The sequence below is a fragment of the Astyanax mexicanus genome, chromosome 2, assembly GCF_023375975.1.
Source record: "Astyanax mexicanus isolate ESR-SI-001 chromosome 2, AstMex3_surface, whole genome shotgun sequence".
Lineage (NCBI taxonomy): Eukaryota > Metazoa > Chordata > Actinopteri > Characiformes > Acestrorhamphidae > Astyanax > Astyanax mexicanus.
The window spans coordinates 48,551,714-48,575,434 of NC_064409.1; the positions used below are offsets into that span (position 1 = coordinate 48,551,714).

General features: G+C 38.6%; 1 protein-coding gene across 8 annotated transcripts in view; it reads right to left on the bottom strand.

Annotated features, from left to right (window-relative positions):
- The window catches only part of LOC103047119 (neogenin), a 231,936-nt gene that overhangs the window by 1,699 nt on the left and 206,516 nt on the right, over nt 1-23,721 (bottom strand). For 3 of the 8 annotated variants that reach the window (XM_049474428.1, XM_049474423.1, XM_049474429.1), the window contains exons 15-28: nt 19,720-19,914; nt 19,401-19,496; nt 12,574-12,809; nt 11,580-11,718; nt 11,345-11,452; nt 10,035-10,229; nt 8,287-8,319; nt 8,082-8,147; nt 7,836-7,974; nt 6,012-6,232; nt 5,800-5,892; nt 4,453-4,617; nt 2,911-3,156; nt 1,039-1,160 (exon numbers count right to left, since the gene is read on the bottom strand). In XM_049474428.1, coding sequence (XP_049330385.1) covers nt 1,039-1,160; nt 2,911-3,156; nt 4,453-4,617; nt 5,800-5,892; nt 6,012-6,232; nt 7,836-7,974; nt 8,082-8,147; nt 8,287-8,319; nt 10,035-10,229; nt 11,345-11,452; nt 11,580-11,718; nt 12,574-12,809; nt 19,401-19,496; nt 19,720-19,914 — 2,054 coding nt within the window. The remainder of the gene's footprint in view (nt 1-1,038; nt 1,161-2,910; nt 3,157-4,452; nt 4,618-5,799; nt 5,893-6,011; nt 6,233-7,835; nt 7,975-8,081; nt 8,148-8,286; nt 8,320-10,034; nt 10,230-11,344; nt 11,453-11,579; nt 11,719-12,573; nt 12,810-19,400; nt 19,497-19,719; nt 19,915-23,721) is intronic. The other 5 variants (XM_049474424.1, XM_049474427.1, XM_049474430.1 and 2 more) reach the window with 5 other exon arrangements.

Here is a 23,721-nt window from a genome sequence, read left to right on the forward strand (position 1 = left end):
GGTGTGAAGAAGAAAAAAAAAACATTTAAGTTTTTAGGTGAGAAAATTAAGTTTTGATAGAAATTGTTAGGACAACACGACAAAACCGTTTGTTTGGTTATTTGTTATTCAAGAGTTAAAATTCAGCAGAACGGTGGGAGCAAAGATAAAGAGAAGAGAGAAGAAAAAGTCAGATTACAAAAAAAATTTCACACTTGGTGATTTGTCCAGACGGATTAAAGGAAAACTCTGATGTGAAATGGATTTTGGGTGTAGTGAAACATAATAAAGAGTATGAACTTTTGTTGAATAGCCCACCTCCATTCACCCTCAGCATTCTGAAATACAGCACTTTTAGATGATACTTTCAACAGGCTTACAATGCTAGTGATTGGGGCATAGCACTGCCCAATGCAAAGAAATCACTATTGTTACACCATAAGCAAGCTCCACACTTCACTGGTAGAATTCTGAGGGCCCTGACATTTAAAACAAGGCACTGAGAACTTCGAAAGTGCACAGATAGTTTATTAAAAAGACAACTGATGAATACAAACAAATAGGTAAATTAAGAGAACAGATTACAAAATTAACTCAGTGGAAATGCATGAATTCCAGCTGTTACTGAAACTATCTGTTATATTTATGCATTTCCACAGAATTAAATGTCAGGGCCCTCAGAATTCTACCAGTGTGGAGCTACTTTGAGCTTGTTAATAGTGTTAAAATAGACATTTACTTGCATGGTCAATGCCATGCCCCTATCACTAGCATTGTAAAACTGTTGGAAGCATTGGCTAAAAGTGCTGTATTTCAGAATGATGGAAATGAATGCAGATCGGCTATTCAACAAAAGTTTTTACACTACTCTCTAAAACCACTTTACACCGGAGTTCTCTGTTAAGCCTAGTCCTAGATTTTATTTTCCTTTCAATGAGAAATCTCCAATTAAAATGCTGCGTAAAACTAGGCTTAATCCCTGTCTGAGAAACTGAACATGAAAGGTGACAATTCTTAAACAATAAAAGGTGATGTGTGTAGAACAGGAGTTGAACTCACAGCTTCTTTCTGCGGGAGCATCTTGCTGGTTTCTGTCTGATCAGGAGCGCTGGGTACAGTCACTGCCACCGGCGCCCGCGCTCTGTTTAGAGTGCCTATAGATGCTGTCTTCACACCAGCACCTGAAACAGAGCAACAAAATTCAGACTGAAGACATTAAACCAATGGAGGGCTTTAATAAAGGGTTGGGCAATGTGAGTATTTTATTGTATTGTGATTAACTTTCCCAACTGTCACTGTTGCATCATCACTGAGTTGCCAGCACGTTCGGAGGAAAGTGCAATGACCCAGCAGCAGTACATCAGCTAACAGATGCCTGACAGAGCAAGACCAATTGTGCTCTCTTTGACTCCATCTGCTAAGAGGCAGCGCCTTAGTCAGCTGGACCACCCAGAGCCTGGTACTGAAATGAATTGTGTTGTAGTGATAATAGGGCTGGGCAATATTGGGGGGACCTTGATTTTAACTAAGTGGAAGCATAAAACTTAAGATACAAGGGAAACAGAAACAAATGTCTATCTATTGAGATTCCCTCTGGCAGCTTCTGTATGTAAAGATGTACAATCTTGATAATCCCAATTTGCAAAATTGCACTAAACAGTAATTTAATTAAACAAATAATTTGATTAACCTCCCAGACAAATCAAAAAGTGATTTTTGAGCATATTGTGAATGTCAACAGTGCTTAAAGAACACTGACAACTCTAACAAACTGACCACAATTCATTAGAAACAGTGTAATTAGTCATAGTTAACTGGATGTAGTGCAGCACATTTAAAATAAAATTTACTGTATAGAATATTATTTATATATTTTATATACACACACACACACACACACACACACACACACACATATATATATATATATATATATATATATATATATATATATATATATATATTGCTACTTATGCATTTTGCTGTTGTGTTTAAAAGGTCACAATAAACTATAGTACTGTGTATCATAAAAATAAATCTAATAAATATATATTAATATCATGATATAATACTATAATCACATCATAATACATTATCATATCACCCAGCCCAGCAACTATGAGATGAGTCTACCATCTGTCAGTTTGTTTTGAAGTTTTTACCTCAACAATAAAAAAAAAAAAAAGAAGCCGTATTCACACATCTCAACAAAGTTGAACCGCTGAAGATCTGGGTAAAGCCGGCAAGAGACATTCATGCTTGCAGTGAACAGATGCTGAAAACATTCTAACAGATGGGAAGAAACTATGGGACTAGTTTCAGAACTGAACAAATGCCAAAGAAACAATGCAAAAGGTGTATGAAAAACTGTTTAAAATGTAAAAATCTATGTGAAACGTAAATGTAAAACATCTATGTATACAGAGCTGATGGTATGGATTCCTCGGTAATGCCTCTGTAAATACTTTGGCTGGTGATTGATATAAATAAGTGATCAGTGAATCATTCAGCAACAAAGCGGTGAACGTGTGTGTGAGGCAGGGGGTGCTTCACAATTATGTACTAATTACTACTAATAATAATGTTTGAGTATTAATGAGTTGCCTTTAAATGTGTTTTCCTAATTTCCTCTTTGTGTGCACACACATCACAGGAGATTAATTGAAACAGATTACCCTCAGATTCCTTTTATGTATTTTTTTTAATAAATAACAACAGTTAAAGTAGACGCAGTAGTCCCAAGCATATGCATTTTGTGGGTCAGATTTTGGCACAACACCACTTTTTCTTCTGTTGCTAAACGGTTGACAGTTGACGGTTGACTTCCTGCAGAACCAAACTGAAAAGTCCCAAGCAAACAAGGTAAATGCACCCTGAAAGCACCCTGTAAGAGTAAGAGAGTGAGAGATGAGTGATGGAGTGTGGACTGACCTGGCTGGGCCAGCAGAGGGGTGCAGGGTAAGGCAGAGCTGGGGGGGTTGTGAGCTGAGACGGTGACAGTGGGTACAGCGAAGCTCTTCATGGGGTGTGTGGGGTGAACGTGGGCTGTGGGGGGCTTGTAGGAAGGTGGGTCCTCTTCTTTAATCAGAGCTTCTGTCTGCTGCAGTTCTGTTGTGCTGGGAGGCTGAGTCAGGATCACCGGGGGCTCAGGGGCCGGAGGCTGCGTCCGCACAGACTCTGTACAACACAACATCAAACAGACACACACATTTACAATATAGCAACATACTGCACATATTGACTGCTAGAGCTGTGTAAAGAAACACTTTATGTTCTTCTAATTTCATCCAGTGGATACAAAAATCACTGTAACTGCGAAAAGTAGCAATGAGACTGTACTTATATGACGAATTACAAAAATATTCTTACTATAACTTACTAGAGAGCATTACTAGAAACTTCTACTTTAGTAGGACAACCAACAAATCACACGTATGGTTGTGCAGTATAATATCATGATAATGATACCACATACCGTGATATTAAAAAAAAAATATCCAAATGATTGTATTTCAGAAATTTCAACCTGTCTTGTGTCAAATGCCTATAATGTGTTTAGCTAGTACATAGCTCATAAATCAAAATAGCTCATACATTTATGTTCATTGAAGAGGGCCACTATATGAGGCAGAGTTCGGACAGTCATTATAATCCTAGAAAAGTCATGGAATTTGAAAATAGAAATTTCCATGCCTGGATAAGTTTTAGAAAAACAAAAATATTTAGAAAGTTTTGGAAAAGTCATGTAAATTTGGTCTACAAATATTTTGAGTTATTGTTTATCGAACATCTATTTTGAGCTATAAATACATCAGCTTTGAGTTAATTCAGTAATTTAGCCCTACACAATGGAGCTCTCAGTATCTGACACATTTTATTTTTAAAGATTGTGTGTCAACATTTCTATCTGATTCCTTTAAGCTCTACTATAACCAATTTTAATGATAGTTTTAGTTGATTTTTAGTTTTATTGTCCATGTCTGCACTGAAGTTTGAAAAAATCGTATGGTCATGAAAATGTGCCTGAAAGGCATGGAAAAGTCATTAAAAAATCATGGAAGTTTATTGGTTAAAATGTGTATGAACCCTGTATGAGGGCACTGTGGGAGATGATTACTGATTGGTAATTGATAGTCAACAGCAGCTGCACAGTGTGAACCTGTAGCTAATCTGGCTAATTAAAGCCTAGCTTGGCAAGTAAGCTGAAGAATCAATAGCCAAAAAGAAACTGAATTCACCCTTTAGTCCATAAGCCCTCATAAGACCTATAAGTCATTCTTATATCTAAATGCTTTTAAGTAGGGTTTTACTCACACCTGAGTATGAACTGTGGAAAGTATAATGCACCAAACCTGAAACAAATCAAACCTCACCAAGAACCAAGGAATGAAAGCAAGAATTGATTTGAACAGTCAGTTTCTGTGCAGTTTAGACACATATTTTACTCTCTTAAGAACACCACATTTGTCTCACCTGATGAGGGAGCCCTGTCTAAATAAGGCCCAGGGGTGGAGGGTGTGGCAGGAGCCCTCAGGCTGATCTGATGATGGAGGTAACCACGAGGAGGAGGGTGATAGTGATGGTGGTGGTGATGATGGAGGTAGTCAACAGAATGGATGGGATGGGCACTAATAACAGCTGAGAATTTGCAGACAAAAGATGTGTCAACAGCAGAGACAGACTTACATAAGAACACAGAGAGAGCACAGACTGGATCAGGACAGTGAAGAGACATCTGGAGCAGGTTAAGTGATGGAGAACGAGGGAAAACAGCTAGATTGTGTTAAACAGCTTCCAGATGAAAGTTACACCAGAAAAGAGAACAATACCATTTTACCCTTTATACCTAAGCCCTACTCGGATGGGAATAGTTTCACTTCTAGAAACAGTGATAAAACTCCTGCATCGGGACTGCAATTGAACAAACAGGAGGACCAGTGATTTTTTTTGTATTTCTTGGTCACGTGACATAGTGCTCAGTAGCTCCTCCATTTCCACTCACTGTTGTGTTTATGTGGACCTCCGTGGAAATGTGCACTCAAAGTGTGATAACGGTGCGTAACAGTAGACAAATAGCTATTTTATAAAACACAAGGAAATTAAAATTACCGGAGAAAAACATGATCGTTCCAGAAAGGAATAAAATCACAGAGGACTCCCCATTAAAGAGAAAAAAGGATCCCCCTGAGAAACCTGTCCGGATAGAGTTTTAGACCTGCCCCTTTGTTTTTTTGCACTTTGGAGTAGGGTGTCCCGATTCTTGTTTGGTTAGAGGGGTAGGGTGAAGTGTTGGAACATAATTTTTTAGAGGAACACTAAGAAATGTCCAGCAAGATGGCTGCAAAAATGTTAAACATTTTTTGTTTGTTGATCTCCATTGTCTTTTTGTAGTTCAATATAGTTCCAATGTATTATGGCCCTTTTTCTTAATAACGTACAAAAGAAATTGTGGTGCATCTTGATAGCTAGCTACCTAAATTTCCCAGTCCACCTTACATGGTGCAGCAGTTACATTCCAGCACCTGAGAAAAATTCAGCACCTGTTTGAAAATTCAAACTCTGATAGCTACATTTATTTACCTAATTTATCACTGATAAATTAAAGGTGTACACTAATAAATTATTATCCCATTACTCCCCATCCCCTCTTTTAAACACAATGCCCTCATAATTCAACTCTGTTCTCAGAGGAAGAATGACACTCGAAAACAAGGGGAAAGGGTACGAATGAGAAATGGGACTGGGCCAAAGTCAGAGAAATGCATTCAAAACATCTTTTTCATCTGTAATTTCTAAGCAGAAAGGTTTCTGTGAGCTTACGTTGTGGAGGCTGCGAGTCGAAGGGCATCATTATTTTGGGTCTCACTCCTTTTCTTCCTGCCAGTGTAGAAACACTCTCCTCAATCTCATGACCTGCGAACACACAGACACGTCAGAACACAGTCGCGCCGCGCTGTAGAGAAGCACGTCCCTCACCGCTGTAGAGAACAGTTCCTATTATTGTCTCTGAATCATTCCCCCGAGAGTCTTACCTCGGAATGAGTTGCGTCTCGGGTGGCCGGCCTCGCTGGAGGGGTCCTGGCTGTTGCGGGAGATGGGGGTTTCAGTCATGACCGGGTTCGGCTCAGGGGATTTGTCTATGGGTTTCATCTCCAGACGCTCGTGGTGGATCCAGAGGTCAGGAGGCTTCAGGTCTTTAGATGTGCTTTTGTACTTGTGGGAGCCGTTAGTGGGCTTGCAGGCTGCTCGCTTCCTAAAAGAGAAAGATATGGATACTTATTGAAACATTTAGGATTTTATCATTTTTTTTATGTATATATTGCTGGTTTTTGACATTATATGAACTGATGACTAGGGGTCTAAAGGTTTAGGCAAATAAAACGTATAACCTATACTTTCTGACTTTAACAAAATCTATAAAACAAATTAGTGCAATGAGATTTATCCACTGAACTTCCAATAAGATTCATCCTCAGATGAAGCGCTACTGAGTAGCCAGCATGCTCGGAGGAAAACACAGAGACTCGGTTCTGATGCATCAGCTCACAGATGACTTGTGCTGATCGACATCACCCTTTGGAGTGATGAGCGGAGAAAGCACCATCTACTCACCCGAGGAGAGCAAGGGTATTTGTGTACTCTCGGGGCTCCGGTAGCTGATGTCAAGCTACATGAAGCTACATGATTTGAACCGGTGATCTCCTGATCAAAGTGGCAGATCCACTGAACTTTAAAAATTAGATTACTCATTTCATTTACCTTACAAAGTGGAATCTGACCATCACCAATTATGCTTCTAAGAATGCTACAAGCCCTATCTCTAACACCCTGTTCAAAGTGGGTCATGATGCTCATTGATACCTTACACCCCACCAACAGTCTATTTTCATGCCTTGTACAACAAGAAGATTTATGAATATATTTACACCAGTAGGCTTGGTGGTCTGGAAGTCAGGTGTGTTTAGGTACATTTCTGGTGTATTTCTATTTTGGCAGTGGAAAACACAGGTGTGCCATTCACTGATTAGAACCTTGACAACAGTTAACAGTCAGATGTTTATTGCTATCTTGACATCGCAGGTGCTCCACAAACTCAACTCAAATGCACTTAATTATTGGATGCATTTAATATTCAGCTTTCATTCTTGACACAGATGTGCAAATGCACACACATAACTCGTCTAGTCACTGTAAATAAGTACTGCAATAGAATAGGAATCTCTGAAGCGGATAAACATGAACCTAATGGCACTGTGCCTAAATCCAGCCGTGGGTCGGAAGGGTATAAAGCCCCCCAGCATTTTAAATGAGTTTCAGAGTAAGGGTCTTAAGGTTCAATGAACCTCCGTGCATTTTAGAAATAAGTCCTGTGTGGACTGATCAAGTTAAAACACAACTATTAGGCTAAAAGTATGTTTCTAAAAAAATAATTAATAAAAATACTGTATCTCCATCTGTTAAGCATGGGGAAAACTGACTATAATCTTGAGTTGCAGCCAAAAATCTCACAGAACTAGAAGTCATTATGCAGGGTGGACAACATTTTGTTGTAACAGTATTAAACGTTCTCCTGACGTCAATTTTTTGTCATGTGACATCATGACCAATTTGCAACCTGAATTTAACGTATATTGACCTTGGTGGTCAGCTGGGTTCCCTTACTGTTATTTTGAAACCAGAAAGGATGAAAATAAAATAGCAGTTTTGTTTAAAATATTAAAGTTATGTTTTTCTTTAATACCTTTAAAAGATTTTAAGGAAGATTATTTAAAAACTACTACTAAAATTTTATTCATTTTTACAAGCCATAAAGGATATTTTCACACATCTCTGTGTAAAAGAGTCTACAAGCTCACTTTTTCTGGTGGGAGTTGGAGCGCCGTGTGCAGAGAAATGCCCCCACCACCACAGCGATGATTGTGAACACTCCCACAGAAACGATGATGACAATCACGAGGATGTGATTCTCCTGACTGCCTGTGATTCCTGGCTTATCTGAAAGAGAAAGGAAAAAGATACTCTGTGAGTGACGGAGGCGAGGGTTACGGCTGAGTGAAGTCGTGTTCATACTATTGTTTGTTTGTGACGGAGTACATATTTACCGCGGTTGGACCCAAATCCGTGTTCAGGCAGCGGAGAGCGCCCCCCGGGCGTACCGTGGAAGCCTACTGACAACAACGTTAAAGCGTTAGATCAGAAGCGTCTGAGCTGGCACTTGTAAGAGCAGGAAGTAAATGAGACGAAGATAAAAGTGGGGCTTCACGGAGGAACAAAAGGGAGAAAAAGGTAGAAAAAAAGAACAGTTACCTTGATCACTTGACATTTTGTCAGAGGGTTCAGCTAAAAGAAGCAAACCAGAGCCAGAGCCAGAGCCAGGGAAAGAGAGAGAAAGAAAAAGAAAAATAGACAGAGTGAGTAGTGGTAATGTAGATAGACGTAAAGGAATATTTATATTGGGTGGGGGCTTATCGCTCAGACTTTTGTAAGTCGACCTGTGTGCTTATCATCATCACTGGGAAGCTTTTTGAGCCATAGCAATGTAATTCCTTACTCAGCATTCACGGTCAATCATCTTTTTACACCACGTTTTCACACCACCACTATCTGCTCCGGTAAAAAAAAGGACTCCAGTTCATTTGTACACTTGGTGCAGTTTGTTTGAGCAGGTGTTTGGACGAGAGGAGGTTGTCTCGGTTCAGTTATACTATCATATATACTTCTTTTGTTTGAGCGAAATGGCTGTTCATGCACAGTTTAACCTGATTTATTTGCCAGACTATAATCACTGCAGCTATGAACAAACGCTGTCTCTGCTTCTGCTCCATGCTAAGCTTTTTACACACTGAATGCTGTATGTGCACGGCTCGCCACTTATGCCCACACAACTTACAACTTACTGTGCAGACATCCCATTGAAAACACTGTGTCTGAAAGTGCAGCAGTGAATTTTGTGCCTTCAGTGTAAAAGCAGCTTCACTCTCCACAACTATACACACTGCTCTCTTGCTCCGGCGCCAGATAACTCTAACCAAACAGAGGAGACAATGAGCTTGCGCCCGTTTGAAAACAAATCAAACCAAGAGGTAAAAGTAAGGGCGTATTTACACCAGCACTATCTGGTCCGGTTAAAATGAACTCTGGTCCGTTTGTAACTTTAGTGTGGTTTGATTAAGCAGGTGTGAAAACAGTAATCGCACTCGGTAATCGCCTCGGTCCGGTACCAAACGAACTCTGGAGCGGTTCGCTTGTGGTGAGAACGTGATCCGGTCTCCATCCGACCCAGCTATTAAATAAAGTCCATTTATTTGAGCTAAACTGCTGATAAGGCGCAGTTTAAACTGATATATTAGCCAGATAAGGCTAATTAACACAGCTATGAACAATCGCTGTGTCCATGCACACGTGGTCTGTGCTGCGTTCACAGCTCACAGCCACGCGACTCTGTTTACTATGTGTACATCTGCGCAGCACGTCCAAACACTTTTGAAAAGCGTTTGAAAGCGCAGCGTTTCAGCGTTCAGTGTTAAAGCACAGAGATTCGTGCTGGAACACAGAATCTTCTTGCTATTATTTACTTTTTTTCGTATATTTATATTTATTCCCACGTAAGGCAGCTCTGACCAATCAGAGGACACAACCTGCTCGCGTGATTTATTGGTGCGCATTTTGGTGCGTTTAGGTTTATGCCTTTGTAAAACTAGACCCAACAGAGGGAGAAAACGCTCCAACTAAACGAACTATTCAACTGATTCAGACCAGAGAAACAAACTACAGGTGTGAAAACACCCTTAGTGTTTTTCTCACAGTTCTCACTTTGCATTTGTGTTTAAAGAGGAAATCTCTACATTTGCTGAAAATGTTCTGAAAATGTTTTCTGGGTGCAGCTCTGCTGTTTTGACCAACCCAGTGGACATGTTTTGTGCTTATTAGCTTATATTTTTAAGAAAATAAACAAACCAAGGGTTTGCATATCAGTATATCTGACAATTAAAAAGACACACTCTGTGTCTGCTGAAAGGGTTAAACAGCTCTCAGGGTGGTGCTCGTCAACTCACCTTTAAGCGTGCGGAACTGCACGGTGTCTGAGAGCGGCCCCATGCCTTTAGAGTTGCGTGCCTGTATCTTAAAGTAATACGTCGTGTCCAAAGTGAGCTCCTGGATCTGGTGCGTCAATCTGTTTCCCATCACCGGCTCCACAACCCAGTCGTGCACCTCTGTGTTCACGTCCGTGCTGTAGTAGATGATGTAGCCTGGAAGGAGGAAGCCAGAGGGATATCACTCAGCATCTGCGGCTAAATCTCTTCTCACCACAGTCGATTGACAGAGTAATTTAGACTATATATTTTTAAAGAGCTCTCCAGTAGTGGTCTGAGAATTCAGCAAATTAGAGGCTTTTTATATTCATGATCTTAATCAAAGCACTTTATCATCAAAATGAAGTGAAATGATTAAAATTCAACATGAATGGCTTCATTAAAGTGGTCTGATGTTTATCTAGGTCACAGTAATGAATTCAAATAGCCTTGTATAAGCATGTATAACCCAATGGTAACACAATATTCAGTTTATAAGGTAATTAATAGAAGAATTTAGTGATAATAACTGTGACTTTAAAATTACTGTACGCACTCATTCACTTTACCAGCCTTAAGCTTTTACACCTCTATACTGCACTAATGTTTATACAGGTTTTGTTTACAATGGTACCGTCATTCCTTCTTTAACCCCCTCCTCATCACTATTGCACTACTGTCTTGTGTCTCTTGTCTCACATATGTCTATATCTGTGTCCTTGTTGTATTGTACATAAGTGTCTATCATTCTTTAATATTTATATAAAATTAGATACAAGATATAAGATATTTATATCATGAGGTTCTTGTTGTAACTTTGGGAAAGAGAGCAACATCAAGAGGAGAAAAGGAAAGATTCAAGTCAGAGATCATAGGGTCTACAAGAAATCTGGTCGTTTGGGGTCTTATATAAGCTAGTGTGACTGTAATAAGCACTTTTCTTTAATAATAGGTCTATGCTTCTTCAGTGTTGCAATGTTAATTAACATCATTTTGAACAGATTTTGCTCATTTTAACAGTTAATGCTCAACTTACTATAGAAAATGTTGGGTTTAAGTCGGTCTCGGGCAGAACGTTCAGATCTTGCTCAAACTATTAAATTTGCGCTTCATTAATAAAAGCACAGTGAGGCCTGTGTTCAACCTCACTCACAAGATAGTATCTCACAACTTACACAGGTGTGGGAATTCCCAAGCCGTCTCCTAAGGTAACACTTAATCCATCATAATCAATATATAGGCTGAGCTATAATCTTGTGCTCTTGAGTTTCTGCTCGTTATGTTTTAGTTACCTGTGATTTTGCCGTTGGCCTCAGTTGGCGGCTGCCAGTTGATGTTGATGGTTCGGGGATGACCCTCTTTACTGACCACTGTGACGTCTTTGGGAGAAGAGGTAGGAACTGGAATGACAAATATCCATCAATAATCAGTCTGATTGAGGTCGGATTCACATTAAGGATCTACATTAAGGTTTTTATTATCATTAACATTTACATTAAGAATTGTGAATCTACGACGGGTACATACGAGTCTCAAAGGTGGTCCCATGAGCGGTCATACTCCAGGTGCTGCTACGTCGCCCTTTGGTCACCATAACGGAGAACTCGTACAGTGTGTTGGGCTTCAGATTTGTCACAGTGTGTGTCAGAGAGCTGGTGTTTGTAACCTGAAAACACATCCAAAATATATCTTAAGCTTGCTTTTTAACCCTTTAAAATGCATAATCCCATATACAAGCTAGGTGTAGGTGATACCCTTTTTTCTTGCAATAAAATAAATTATTTACATTCTGAAAATTTGAGGGCTTTAAAATCTCCTACAGAACACTTGAAAAAGCTGCCTGTTCACTCTCTACTCTACGCTTAATAATTCCAAAAACATAATAAAAACTAAAGGCTTGGAGGACATGAACTGTTTGATTTGTATTCAGGAAAATATTGATCTTAAAGTAAAGTTCAGGAAAGAGCCAATTTTATGATTTTATTCATTATATTTTGACATTAGCAGATTTACTTAAATATTGTTTTCTATTTTCTATTACAATTAAAATTACGCTTTTTAGCAATGTTCCTTATTATACATGAAAGCTTTTTAAGTAATACTTGAATAGAAATCCTCAAGATTTAGTGGTGTAATGTCAGGCAGACAACTGAAAATATCCTGGCCTGTTAAGGGGTTAAACAATCAAGATTAAGATCAAGATCAGGATCTGTTTAGATTACTTGTTACTGGCATTATTAAAAAATAGATATATACACACTTTTTTTCTTTCTGCCATAAAAAAAAAGCCATTTCGACAGTTGTCCACTAGATGGGAGTGTAAGTATTTATTAAAATAGGAAGCCTGACTAAAAAATATACCAGTGAAAAGAATTGAAGACAGAAAAAAAAGCTGCCAAAGTGAACCAATCTCAGTCAAGTCTACGAAATCGAAAATTTCGATTTTGGATCACTTTTTATTAATTTTAAACATTTTTAATAATAAAGCTTTCAGTTTCTTTGAGTAAATGTACTGCAGCACCTTGTACTTGGTGTTGGCCGGTATGTTGGTCTTCCAGCGGACGGTGTAGAACCTGGAATCCGTGATCTTCTGGTTCTTGGGCAGAGAGTTGTCAGCCCAGGACACTTTGATGGTGTCAGAGCTCATGACGGAGGCCTGCACGCCCACGGGTGGGAGCATGGGGGAAGGGTCGGGTGCTGGGGTGTGGGGGGTATGGTGGAAAAGTTCAAACAAATCAATATCTGGATCTATGGGATCTGCCAGCAGTTAACACGGTGTCAGGTGAATTAAACACAAAGCATGAAACAAGCAATGGATTAAACACAAAAACGTATCAGTAACACAAAAATGGGGAAGCAGGGAGAGCGTGAGGATAAAGGGATGGATGTGTTTAAATGCAGGAGAGGAGGAAGAGGGAGGGACGTTAGGAGGAATTGAGAGGACAAAGAGAAAGAGATATACTGTTAGAACAGAAAATCAATAGTCTGCAACACATACACATATCAGGGCCTTAAATAGACATATTAATCAGTTATCATACAACAATTTGTCCTTTTACATAAAAGGTTTACTTTATATAAAAGGTGATTAATACCAACCACTCCATTACTTTATTTAACCACCTCTGTGTTTAATTTACACTTACAGTACCACTAAAAAGTTTGGAAACACCTTTTTAATCAATGTTTTCTTTATTTAATTTATTTTCTGCGTTGTAGATTAATGATAAAGACATGGAAATAATTAAGGGACACATATGGAATTATGTATTAAACAAACAAAAATAAAAAAAATGTTTGCTCTCCACAATCAACTATTGTTCAGCACCTCCAGGAACTCCTTCTTTCAAGACGCTGAGAAAACTATTCCAGGTGATTCTCCCTAAGACACTGAGATATAAATAATCTGTATGTGTTCCTGTAAAAATGTAATGTCTTTATTATTACATTTACAATGTACACAATCATAAAAAGAACGAAAATATGGTACTTTGAATGAGAAGCCGATACTGTATATATATATATATATATATATATATATATATATATACGTATATATATATATATATATATACGTATATATATATATATATATACGTATATATATATATACGTATACGTATATATATATATACGTATATATATATATATATATATATATATATATATATATATATATACGTATATATATATATATACGTATATATATATATATATATACGTATATATATATATATATATATATATATATATATATACGTATATATATATATATATATATATATATATATAAAAAAACCTTACAATTATAAAGGAAACAACTGATGTTTCCCCCAAAGTTGGAAATGCCTGAAATCTGGTTATTTGTAGAAAGGGCTTTTCTAAAGCACTGCAGCCAGACTGATATTAATATTCTCATCTATGCCCATTTTAAAGAGCTAAAACTTCTGATATTTGATAATATTGGGCAATTCATGTGATCATACATTTCAGTTTAGCAGTGTTTTACTAATTAATATGCTCGTCAGGGATCTCTAAATGAGCAGTTTTTGACTGGCATACAAATGCGAATCCATTAAAAAAATTAATAACCAGTCAAAGGCATGATAATCAGTCACAAGTGCCTTAATGGTTCTGAATGAATAAACCTCCACAGTTTAAACTGGCAGAGTTTCAGCTCACGGTGTGCATGATGTGAAGCAGATTTTTATATATTCATGTCTTTTATTATCTTGCTGAGAGCGAGGATCCATAAAGGCTTCTTTTCACATTAACGACTCAAAATGAAACCACAAATCTCAGGTGTCTGAATCTGGACTTTGCTAAAGAGCTACTCAGCTAAAACAGGTAAGAATGCTAAACTGATCCACGGACATACCTAAATACAGTACCTGTATACTAATGAAGAAAATATGCCCCTGTCCTGCACATTTGACTGTTTTCCTGCTCTAATGTACCACATCAGCGAATGAGCTGATTAGCTGCATCAGGTGTGTTAGAAACAGGGTAAACTGTGTGTACATGTTCAGGGCAGCGATGGGGGGCTACAAAACCATGTTCGGGAACTTCTGCACTAAACCATACCAAATCAAAATTATCAAAATTTGCCCACTAACAAAGACATGAACAGTATATAATTTTATGCAAACTCAAATAATTGTATTTTTAGAAATAATTTTATATACATTTATTTATTTGAATTTATACAATGTGATTTTCTGGATTTCATTTGTGATATTCTATCTTACTAGGGGTGTCACGATTCTCTAAATCCTCGATTCGATTTCATTTTCGATTTGAGGGTCACGATTCGATTCGATTCTCGATTTTCTTGTTTTTTTTCTTGTTATTATTTTATGCCTCATAAAATTTAAATAATATATTTATTATTATTATTATTATTATTATTATTATTATTATAAATATTATTATTATTATTTATTAAGATATATATGGTAATGCCATCTAGTGACTTTTTTTGGTAGCAACAGTGTGCACTATTAAAACAAGCAGTTTATCAGAGCTGTGTGTGGATGGCTGGTGAAACTGCTCATTACATGAAGCTGCAGTTCTTCATCCAACCACTAGCAGCAGCAGCACCCCGCTCTCTTCACTCAGTCACTACTTCAGTACAGCCCAGCCACGGGCTACAGAGCTCAGCCAGTCCGTTTTTACTGTTTCTGTAAACAAATAAAGGTTTTAACCCCACTAACCGGATAATACAGCTCACTACAGTTCATCTTTCAGCCCAAGCAGCTAACAGCAGCAGGTTAGAACAGCCGACACGGAGGCACTACTCGGATTAAATTATAAACAGGTCAGTTAGCGCGCTGCTAACCTCAGGATGTTTATAACTACGGAGTTTAGTGGACACACCACGGCCGCCAGGTAAGTCTTTTAAAGGCTACTGAAGACTATTAAAGGCTATTAGAGTGTAACCCCTGGCTCCCAGGGGTTACAAGAGGTTATTGAAAGCATTATTGGGGGGCAGAAATCAGTACAGGCTGGTTAGATAAGTGATGTGGGTATTGTCTTATAAATATTTACACATAACTTATATCTCTCCTGAAAAGCTTTTATTTTAGTCAGAAACACGCTTGTGTTTACTTTATCTGAGAGAAAGATGTTTTTTTAATTCAATGGAAAGCAACAGGTGTAGTCAATTATAAGTTTAAGATTTTTAATCCACCTCACTGTGATCTATAGTCAGTGTTCTCAAGTCACACTGACACACGCATTTCAGCGAGTTCACACGCTCTCACCTGCGCGCACCCACCCCTCAGTTAGATACAGATACAAAACCTGCGCGCCCAACCCCCGCCCCCCCTCCCCCGTTGGACAGATAAAAACAGTGATCACACTCCCGCCGACTGCGCTCATGCAGTGGCTATCTCTATTTAAATGAATAGGATGCGCTGTGTTGGTGCCGCGCCATTTGCGTAGCGCGCTGCGCTATTTGCGTAGCGCGCGCGGGAGGGATCGTCGATCCTCTTTTTGACTTCGATACTCGAGATCGTGACCTCATTTCGATTCGATTTCGATAAAATATCGAGATCGTGACACCCCTATATCTTACTGTTGAAATTAACCTACCCTTAAAATTATAGACTGTTTATGTCTTTGTCAGTGGGCAAACTTGTAAAGTAGCAAAATGTAAAGTTGAGTAAAGTTTTAAAAAATATGTTGTTGCTCTAAAATGTGAATTTGTAGGTAAATTAGAATTTAAATGTAAAAAATATTTATTTATCCAATTTATTTTTGTGAACACTGTGGCTATTGGAAGTACCAACAGCACTGATAAAACAAAGGGAGGGGGTTGAAAAGACGTTGGCCAAAATATAAAAATAAAATCATGTTTTTCTGCATCAGGACCAAGTAGTGGATTTGGCATACACTTGTATATTACAGAAAAATACATTAACATCTAAATGTCTTTAAGAAGGTTCTTTGTGGGATTGCATAGAAAAAACACTTTTAGTTCCATAAAGAACCATGTTGGTAACACATTTGTGGATGTAATTTTAAAATATCTATGTATAGCACTGTATTGAATTAGGGAAATACAGTATCAGTTTGTAACTTCCTGTATAAATGTAGAAGTTATTTATTTGTGTGTTACACATTTTTACACTATTTATACTAGTTTACACTAAACTAAACTACCAGTTTTCCTAATGTAATGTATTAAAATATAAATAACAAAAAGGCAAATATATATATATATATATATATATATATATATATATATATATATATATATATATATATATATATATAGTTTTTTCTGTGTGCAAAGGTGGAGTGAAGTTGCTTGCATTGTTTCCCCCCATCCGCACTACATATTTATGTAATGTAATGGTTAATTATATATAATTATATTATTTACAGATTAATATGTGAAATATTTAACATAAAAACTATCTATGCTGAAGTGAGGCACAGAAACCGAGCCACTAAACCAAATCGTGAAAAAAAAAAAAGGTTGATTCCTCACATACTTATTGGTCACCCAACATTTTAGTGATGTCCTGCTGTGCACTCAATGATGCATACATGACATCATACAGAGAATTCTTAAATATCCAGCCACAAGTACAAGGAACCTCCCATGAATTCTTAGATCTGCTCTTTTAAGAGCATGGCTTCCAAACAGATTCACAAATTTGTTTATAGTCTTTTCTCTCAAACTAACTCTTTATTTTTTAGATTTAGGTCAGGCGTATCTGATGCGCTATTCTCTCACATCTCTGTCAGGCCTGCATGTCTGAACAGCGTGCGGCTCCAGCTGTAGCAGGACTGATGTTTGCCCCAAAGACTTTCCAAATATTTGAGAAGAGCTGAAGTTAGCCGTGACAGGCCGGCGGGGGGTCCTGAAAGCTCTGCTCCCTGCCTTTCCACACCCCCCCACCCCTCCACTCCTCCGCCTCTCTGCTGCTCGGCTCTACAGCATGCTGGGATACAGTGATGGTGTCGTGGTGTCGGGGGGAGAACCTTCTGACAAATACTTCAAACCCATTGATGCTTTAAAAACTTAAAACTTATTCCCCAAGTCCCCCAAACTGCAGGGGGCACTTGACTCCAGAGTGTTCTGCAACAAGCAAATCCAGCCAAAGAAAGAGAACGGCAAGACTGTGTCCAATGTGGATGGAAACTGTACTTACTTCAGCTTCAGCTGACATAAATGGCAAACACGGACAGTCTTTGTGCTCTAAAAAAATGCACTTTCTCTGACCCATTTAAGAAAAATTACAGTATTTTCGCACTATAAGTCACATCTTAAATCCTGTAACTTTTACAAAAATCTTCAGTGAGCCTCATAATCTGGTGCGCCTTATGTATGAATTTTATCAGTCAGGTTGTAAGAAGCAGTAAAACCACTCCGCTAAAGTGCTGTGTTATACAGGAGTTTCAGGTTAGTTCCCCAGTAGTATTAGCATTAGCCACAAACCGCGCTAAGCACTAGCTCTGAGTATTATCGTCCTAAAGCCTGCTGCTAACCCCGGATAGCAGTGCTGGAGCAGCATTAGCTTTGTGCTTGCTCCTTTGCTGTTCAGAGGTAAGTACATCAGACTTTAGTCTGCACATTTATGGTGTTAAAACAAGTGGGCTATGTGGGACGAACCACTAGCTAATATCGCCATGGCTTACCAGAACACTCAGGGTTCCTCAGTGTAGTGCTGTCGGACAGCCTTAGTTGCTAAACGCTAGCGGATCGCCGCAAATGCTAATGCTGCTACTTAGTGAAAATCTTTGTGACTGAAGCACTTCACTCTTCCAAATAAACAATGTCGCATAATGAACCTTATGATCCGGTGCACCTTATAGTGCGAAAATAGACACTTCATTGACAGTGCACCTTATAATCCCTTCAAACACTACATTACACTATACTGTAGAGAAGAAAGCAGATTTTTATATATGTCTATCTACTTTAAGCAGGTTTTTCTAGCACTTTTATCTTAAAATAACAGATGAAAATCATGTTGAAGCCCCGCCAAGATGCAAAAGGAAGGAAAGCATGTAGCTACCTTTGTTAAATCTGGCTTGGGGTGCTGAAAACTGCACTAAGTAACTTTGGAGAAGCATGTAGCATGGCAAGACTTGAAAGACTAAAAAATTAAGCTTACTGCATAAGTCATACTCACGTAAATAGTGTTACATAACTCTGCATCTGCATCGATTTACTGCATCAATTTATATCATCGCTGTCGCAATAGGTATCTTAATTTTATAAAGTTTTACTTTACTACCTAATTTGAACACACAAACTGTTCCTTTCACTGTGCCAAATTTTCTCAATGACTGGACTAATAGAAATTAAAATGACCTGATATTACATCTTTATACATTGACTTCTATTAAAAGTTAAGAAGGTATTATATCTCTCCTATAAAGTTGCTGTTTTGTAGATATATATATATTTTTTTACTAAACAATGATATGCTTTGTTCACTTTCAGAGGTGGTTTGTATTTGTCAAATTGCGGGGAGAACCCAGAAGCAAGAACTGCCCTTTCTCACATAATGCTGCTTTAATATCTAGTAAGAATACACATATGTGTTTCTAACAGAGATGACCCTACTGCTGATATTTGGATACTGGGTGCGATATCTATTGTAGAAACAACCCAATAGACACCTAATATCAACCAAAATCAACCTTAATATACCCAATATGCCAATATTCTTTTGTTGTGCTGTATGGATGACCAAAAACACAGTATTGATTATTAATGAATAATTTACATGTAAAGACATTTAAAGCAACCTTTATTTTAAAGTGTTTATTAATTAAACTCTAATAAAACTGTTTTAATGTCTGCATGTGAATATCGATGAGTGTGTTTACCTGATGCTGGCCTGGTGATGGCGCTCTCGTACACTGGTATCCCCTCGCCCATGTTGTTGAAAGCCTTCAGAGTGATCACGTAGTGCGAGCTCGGTTCTAGGGAGGGATGCAGCAGTAAATATCACACACCTCCTCAGGACACGCACACACGCACACACGCACACACACACACACACACACACACACACACACACACACACACACACACAAACACACACACACACATGCTTCTTCCACGCTCCCCTGTTCTCCTCAAATTAAAATGTAATTTAAAGCACACAGATATGAAGCCAATTAAGCAAAAAGCAAATAAACTCACCCAAGTTGTCGATGCTAAAGTAGCGCTGTTTGTAGTCCACTTTGACAGTCTGCGCGTGAGGGTTGCCGATACCGTAGCCGATGCTGTAGCCCCTCACCACGATGTCCTGGTTCTCCGGAGGAGTCCAGCTCACTACGATGCTGTTCACCAGGGGACGCACGTGCAGAGAACTCGGAACTCCAGGAACCTGAGACTCTAAAACATGAACAGAAACACGCAGTTTGCTGAGTACTGCTGCTCAAAATCTTCATTCATTTATTCATCCATCCATTGTTTTATGCACTTCTTCTGGTCAGGTCTCTTGGTGGGTCTGGGGCTCAACTGGAAGGAGCTCATTTGGAGTAAGTCAAAATCACCCCCTGGAATGGTGCCAGTGCACTGTACCGAACAACATACAGTATAACTATTACCATTCACTCACACACTCACACCTACAGGCAATTCAGCACAGCCAATTCACCCATCCTGTGGTGAAAGGACTGGGAGGAAAATTAAGTACCCGGGGGAAAGCCACACGGACACTGAGATTAGAGTGAAGATCAAACCCACACACCAAGCCCCTCAAGCTGCACAAGAGTTGAGGTGAAGGTGGTTAGAGAAGCACAGTGGCTTGGTGGTTAGCTTGTTCGTCTCTCAGCACTGGGGTCTTGGGTTCAAGTACCTATCTGGGTGGAGTGTCCATGTTGTCTCCATGTCTGAGTAGGTTTCCTCCCACAGTCCAAAAAAAAACAAAAAAAACATGGAGATCAGTTGAATTGGACACTATAATTTGCCCTGGAATGTATTATGTATACATTTCTGTAGTGAGATTCTTCACCCCAGTATGGGCCAATGCCTTATTGCCTGATGCAGTCCTCCAGAAGGACGGTTGTTTCTGGTTGAAAGTATGCTGCGCAAGACTAGTTTTTGCTTCCTGTCTGTAAGGTGGAGTGTAATGATATGGCCAACTGGAGAAGACAAACTGGGGCCCATTAACAACACATGCATAAACCCATTTAAAGCCCATACTATTTTATGTAGGACCGGTACACATACCGCCATATCACTAGTGGCGCTACGAACCTAACTATTTGGCAAACAAGCTAACGAACCAGAGTGAGCTTAGCTTTGTGGAGTCAAACGCTCCGTCCTGCAAGGAGAAACATGTAAACATTTATTAAATATATAAATACCCTAGCTTGAAAGATAATATTAATGCACACTGAACTGAATGCATTTTTTCATTGTAAAACCAAGGGAACTGATAAACAGCTACTTAAATACTTTAATGCTTCTATTGGCTTCTATTAAAAATTGTGTTTTACTTGTGCAGTAGATCTTTTGAGAAATATCGCGTGGAATACTTACATTTTGAGTATTTTAGGCTCATTAATAGTGTTTATGGAACTATTTAAAATATTTAGTTTTGTAAAGAAAGCTGTGTTAATGTTGTTTATATTCAGTTGTTTAGTTGTTTATATTCAGCTGTATTTCTGCTAATGAGATCTTATTTCTTTCTATATATATATATATATTTTTTTTTGTAGGACAAAGTAAACCCAATAGTAATCAAAGCTTTAATTTAAGGCATATATGTACTCCTAACAGTAGAGTAAGTCACAAACCTATATAAAATTTCAGTCATGCAAAAAACTATACATCAAAAAAATGAATAAAAATAACATGATATACTGTGAAACTGCCACAATCTTAAAAATACTGTGATATTGGTCATAGCACCCTGCACTAGCCCAAACCCACCTGGAACCCACCTAGCCCTTGTTCTACCACAAGAGCCCCAACTAGAGCATGCTGACTGGGACCTGTAGCATCACAGTGCTGTCCAGTTGCAAGATCTTTTTTTATGCTAAACAGCATATTCTGTAAACTCCACAGCCTTCATATTATCTACAATGTAGACTTTATTTTACTTTATTTATGTTCTAAAGCTGCAGCCTACAGACTCCATTTGATCTGTGTTTTGTTATATGACCTCTGTAGTAGCATTCGTCTCCAGCTCCAGCATTCTGTCAGCATATCAGCTCTAATAAAACGACAAAAAGCCAACCGCAGCCTCCTCTGTCTCTCTCTGGCCTCCCAGGATTGGACTCATTTGTTAAATCAGTGCAGTTCCCCAAACCTGACACACAGAGACAACTCCTATAACCGGCAGCACCTCAGGGGCAGGAGGAGATGTAACTTCAAAGGAAAAAAAGGTAAAAGAAGTGCAGAAGCATTGATATGTATTACGGGTGCACGGGTGCAGAGCACGTAGGAGAAACCTACAGCTTTGAACATCCAATTCCTAATCGCAGCGATTGCAAGGAAATCAGTGTAAGTGCTGGAAAACGCCTCCATTTATTCCTGGCACCACTTAAAAGAAAGGCTTATATTACATGGACATTTCTGCGCTGTATCGTTTTCAGCTGCTGAATTCCATCCCAGACCATTCTCCAGAACCGCATGCATGCATTTTACAATACACAACATGGCATGACACCTCCTTTAAAACCCTTTGGATGTGGAACCATTAAATTTCTTATTTATTTCAAAAGCCAGCCATCGTGTTCGTACAGCTAATTCAAGTAAAATTTGCTTTCCCCGTTCCAACAGCTTCAAACGAGCTTTGAAGAGCTTTTGAAGAGTTTGAACAAAATATAGAGAGAATAGCCTGATAAACACAAACACACACACAAAACACACACTCTCCAGCTCACCCCAGATGTCTTATGAGTAAAAAGCACGCAGTTATTAATCCAACTTAGCTGTTCTAATCGGCTAAAATGCTCATTATTATTTATCCTCCCTTTGCACTGATACCTTGTGAAGAGCATAAATAGCAGAATGAGGATAAAGCACAAAGCCCCTCTCTTTCAAATCTTTTAGCTACAATAAAAAATAAATAAAAAAAGCAACCACAGCAGCCTCAATTTCACCACTTCTCATTTTCGTAATGATGTCAGATCCAGCGCAATTTCACTCTCAACATGGGTGAGATGAATGTGAACTTTTAAACCAACAAAGCGTTTCAGTGGAAGCACCATGCCTTCATGCCTTGTATTTTTAATAACTATTTCCATAAAGAGGACATCTAAAGCCCATTTGGCCTAAACCATTAAATGAAGCATAGCGTTAAAATGGTTGTCTGGAGGAGAACACTTGTGGGATTCTAATGAGGGGAAAATGCTGGAACAGCACAACACACATCAAGAAACAAAATAAATAAATAAAACGCTGAACATAACCACAGAGGGAGAACAGTCAAATCCTGAATCGCCAAACACAAAAGTGAGTAATTATAGTAATTAATAACCTTAAAAGTAAGGTTCACAGGAAAAATGTTCTGCCAATAGTCAAATATTTTAAATACACCGCAACCACACATCTGGGAGAAGATACAGGAGCATCTGTGCCAAAGCCTCCTCCCATCTCCTTCCATCAACTATTAATCAAATGAACTTCACACCAATCCTGAAATCAATACGTTGATCATTATTCATAATTATAATCTCTGTCTGCATGTGCCTCCATCTGTGCCTATGTTCACATTACAAGCCACATTGCACAAATCCTATTTTTTGCTCAGATTGGATTTGTCTATCTGGACGGTTCACATTCACAAATGTAAGTGACCTGTATCTGTGTGTAATGTGAATGAATTAGTCCCTGAAACATCTCACATGTGCACACGTGTACAAACATTGCCTTCCTCACCAACAACAGAAAAACGTCATATTTGAGAGACGACTTGTAGCTTTACGAGCTACTTCAACAGCTGGTCTGAAGTGCATGCTCAGAAAAATGGTACAAGTACATGTCTTTGCTGTTTTTGCAGCTACAGCTGCACCAAGAGATGTGTGGGTACGTTGCATGTCCATGGATCAGAAACGTATCCGATTTAGTGATTCAACTCTGAGATGATAAAAAAATGCATTTGCGTGTTCACACAGCCATGAAAAAAATCTGATCTGAACCACATTGAGCAAAAAATCTGAATTGAGTCACTTCAGGCTGTAACGTGAA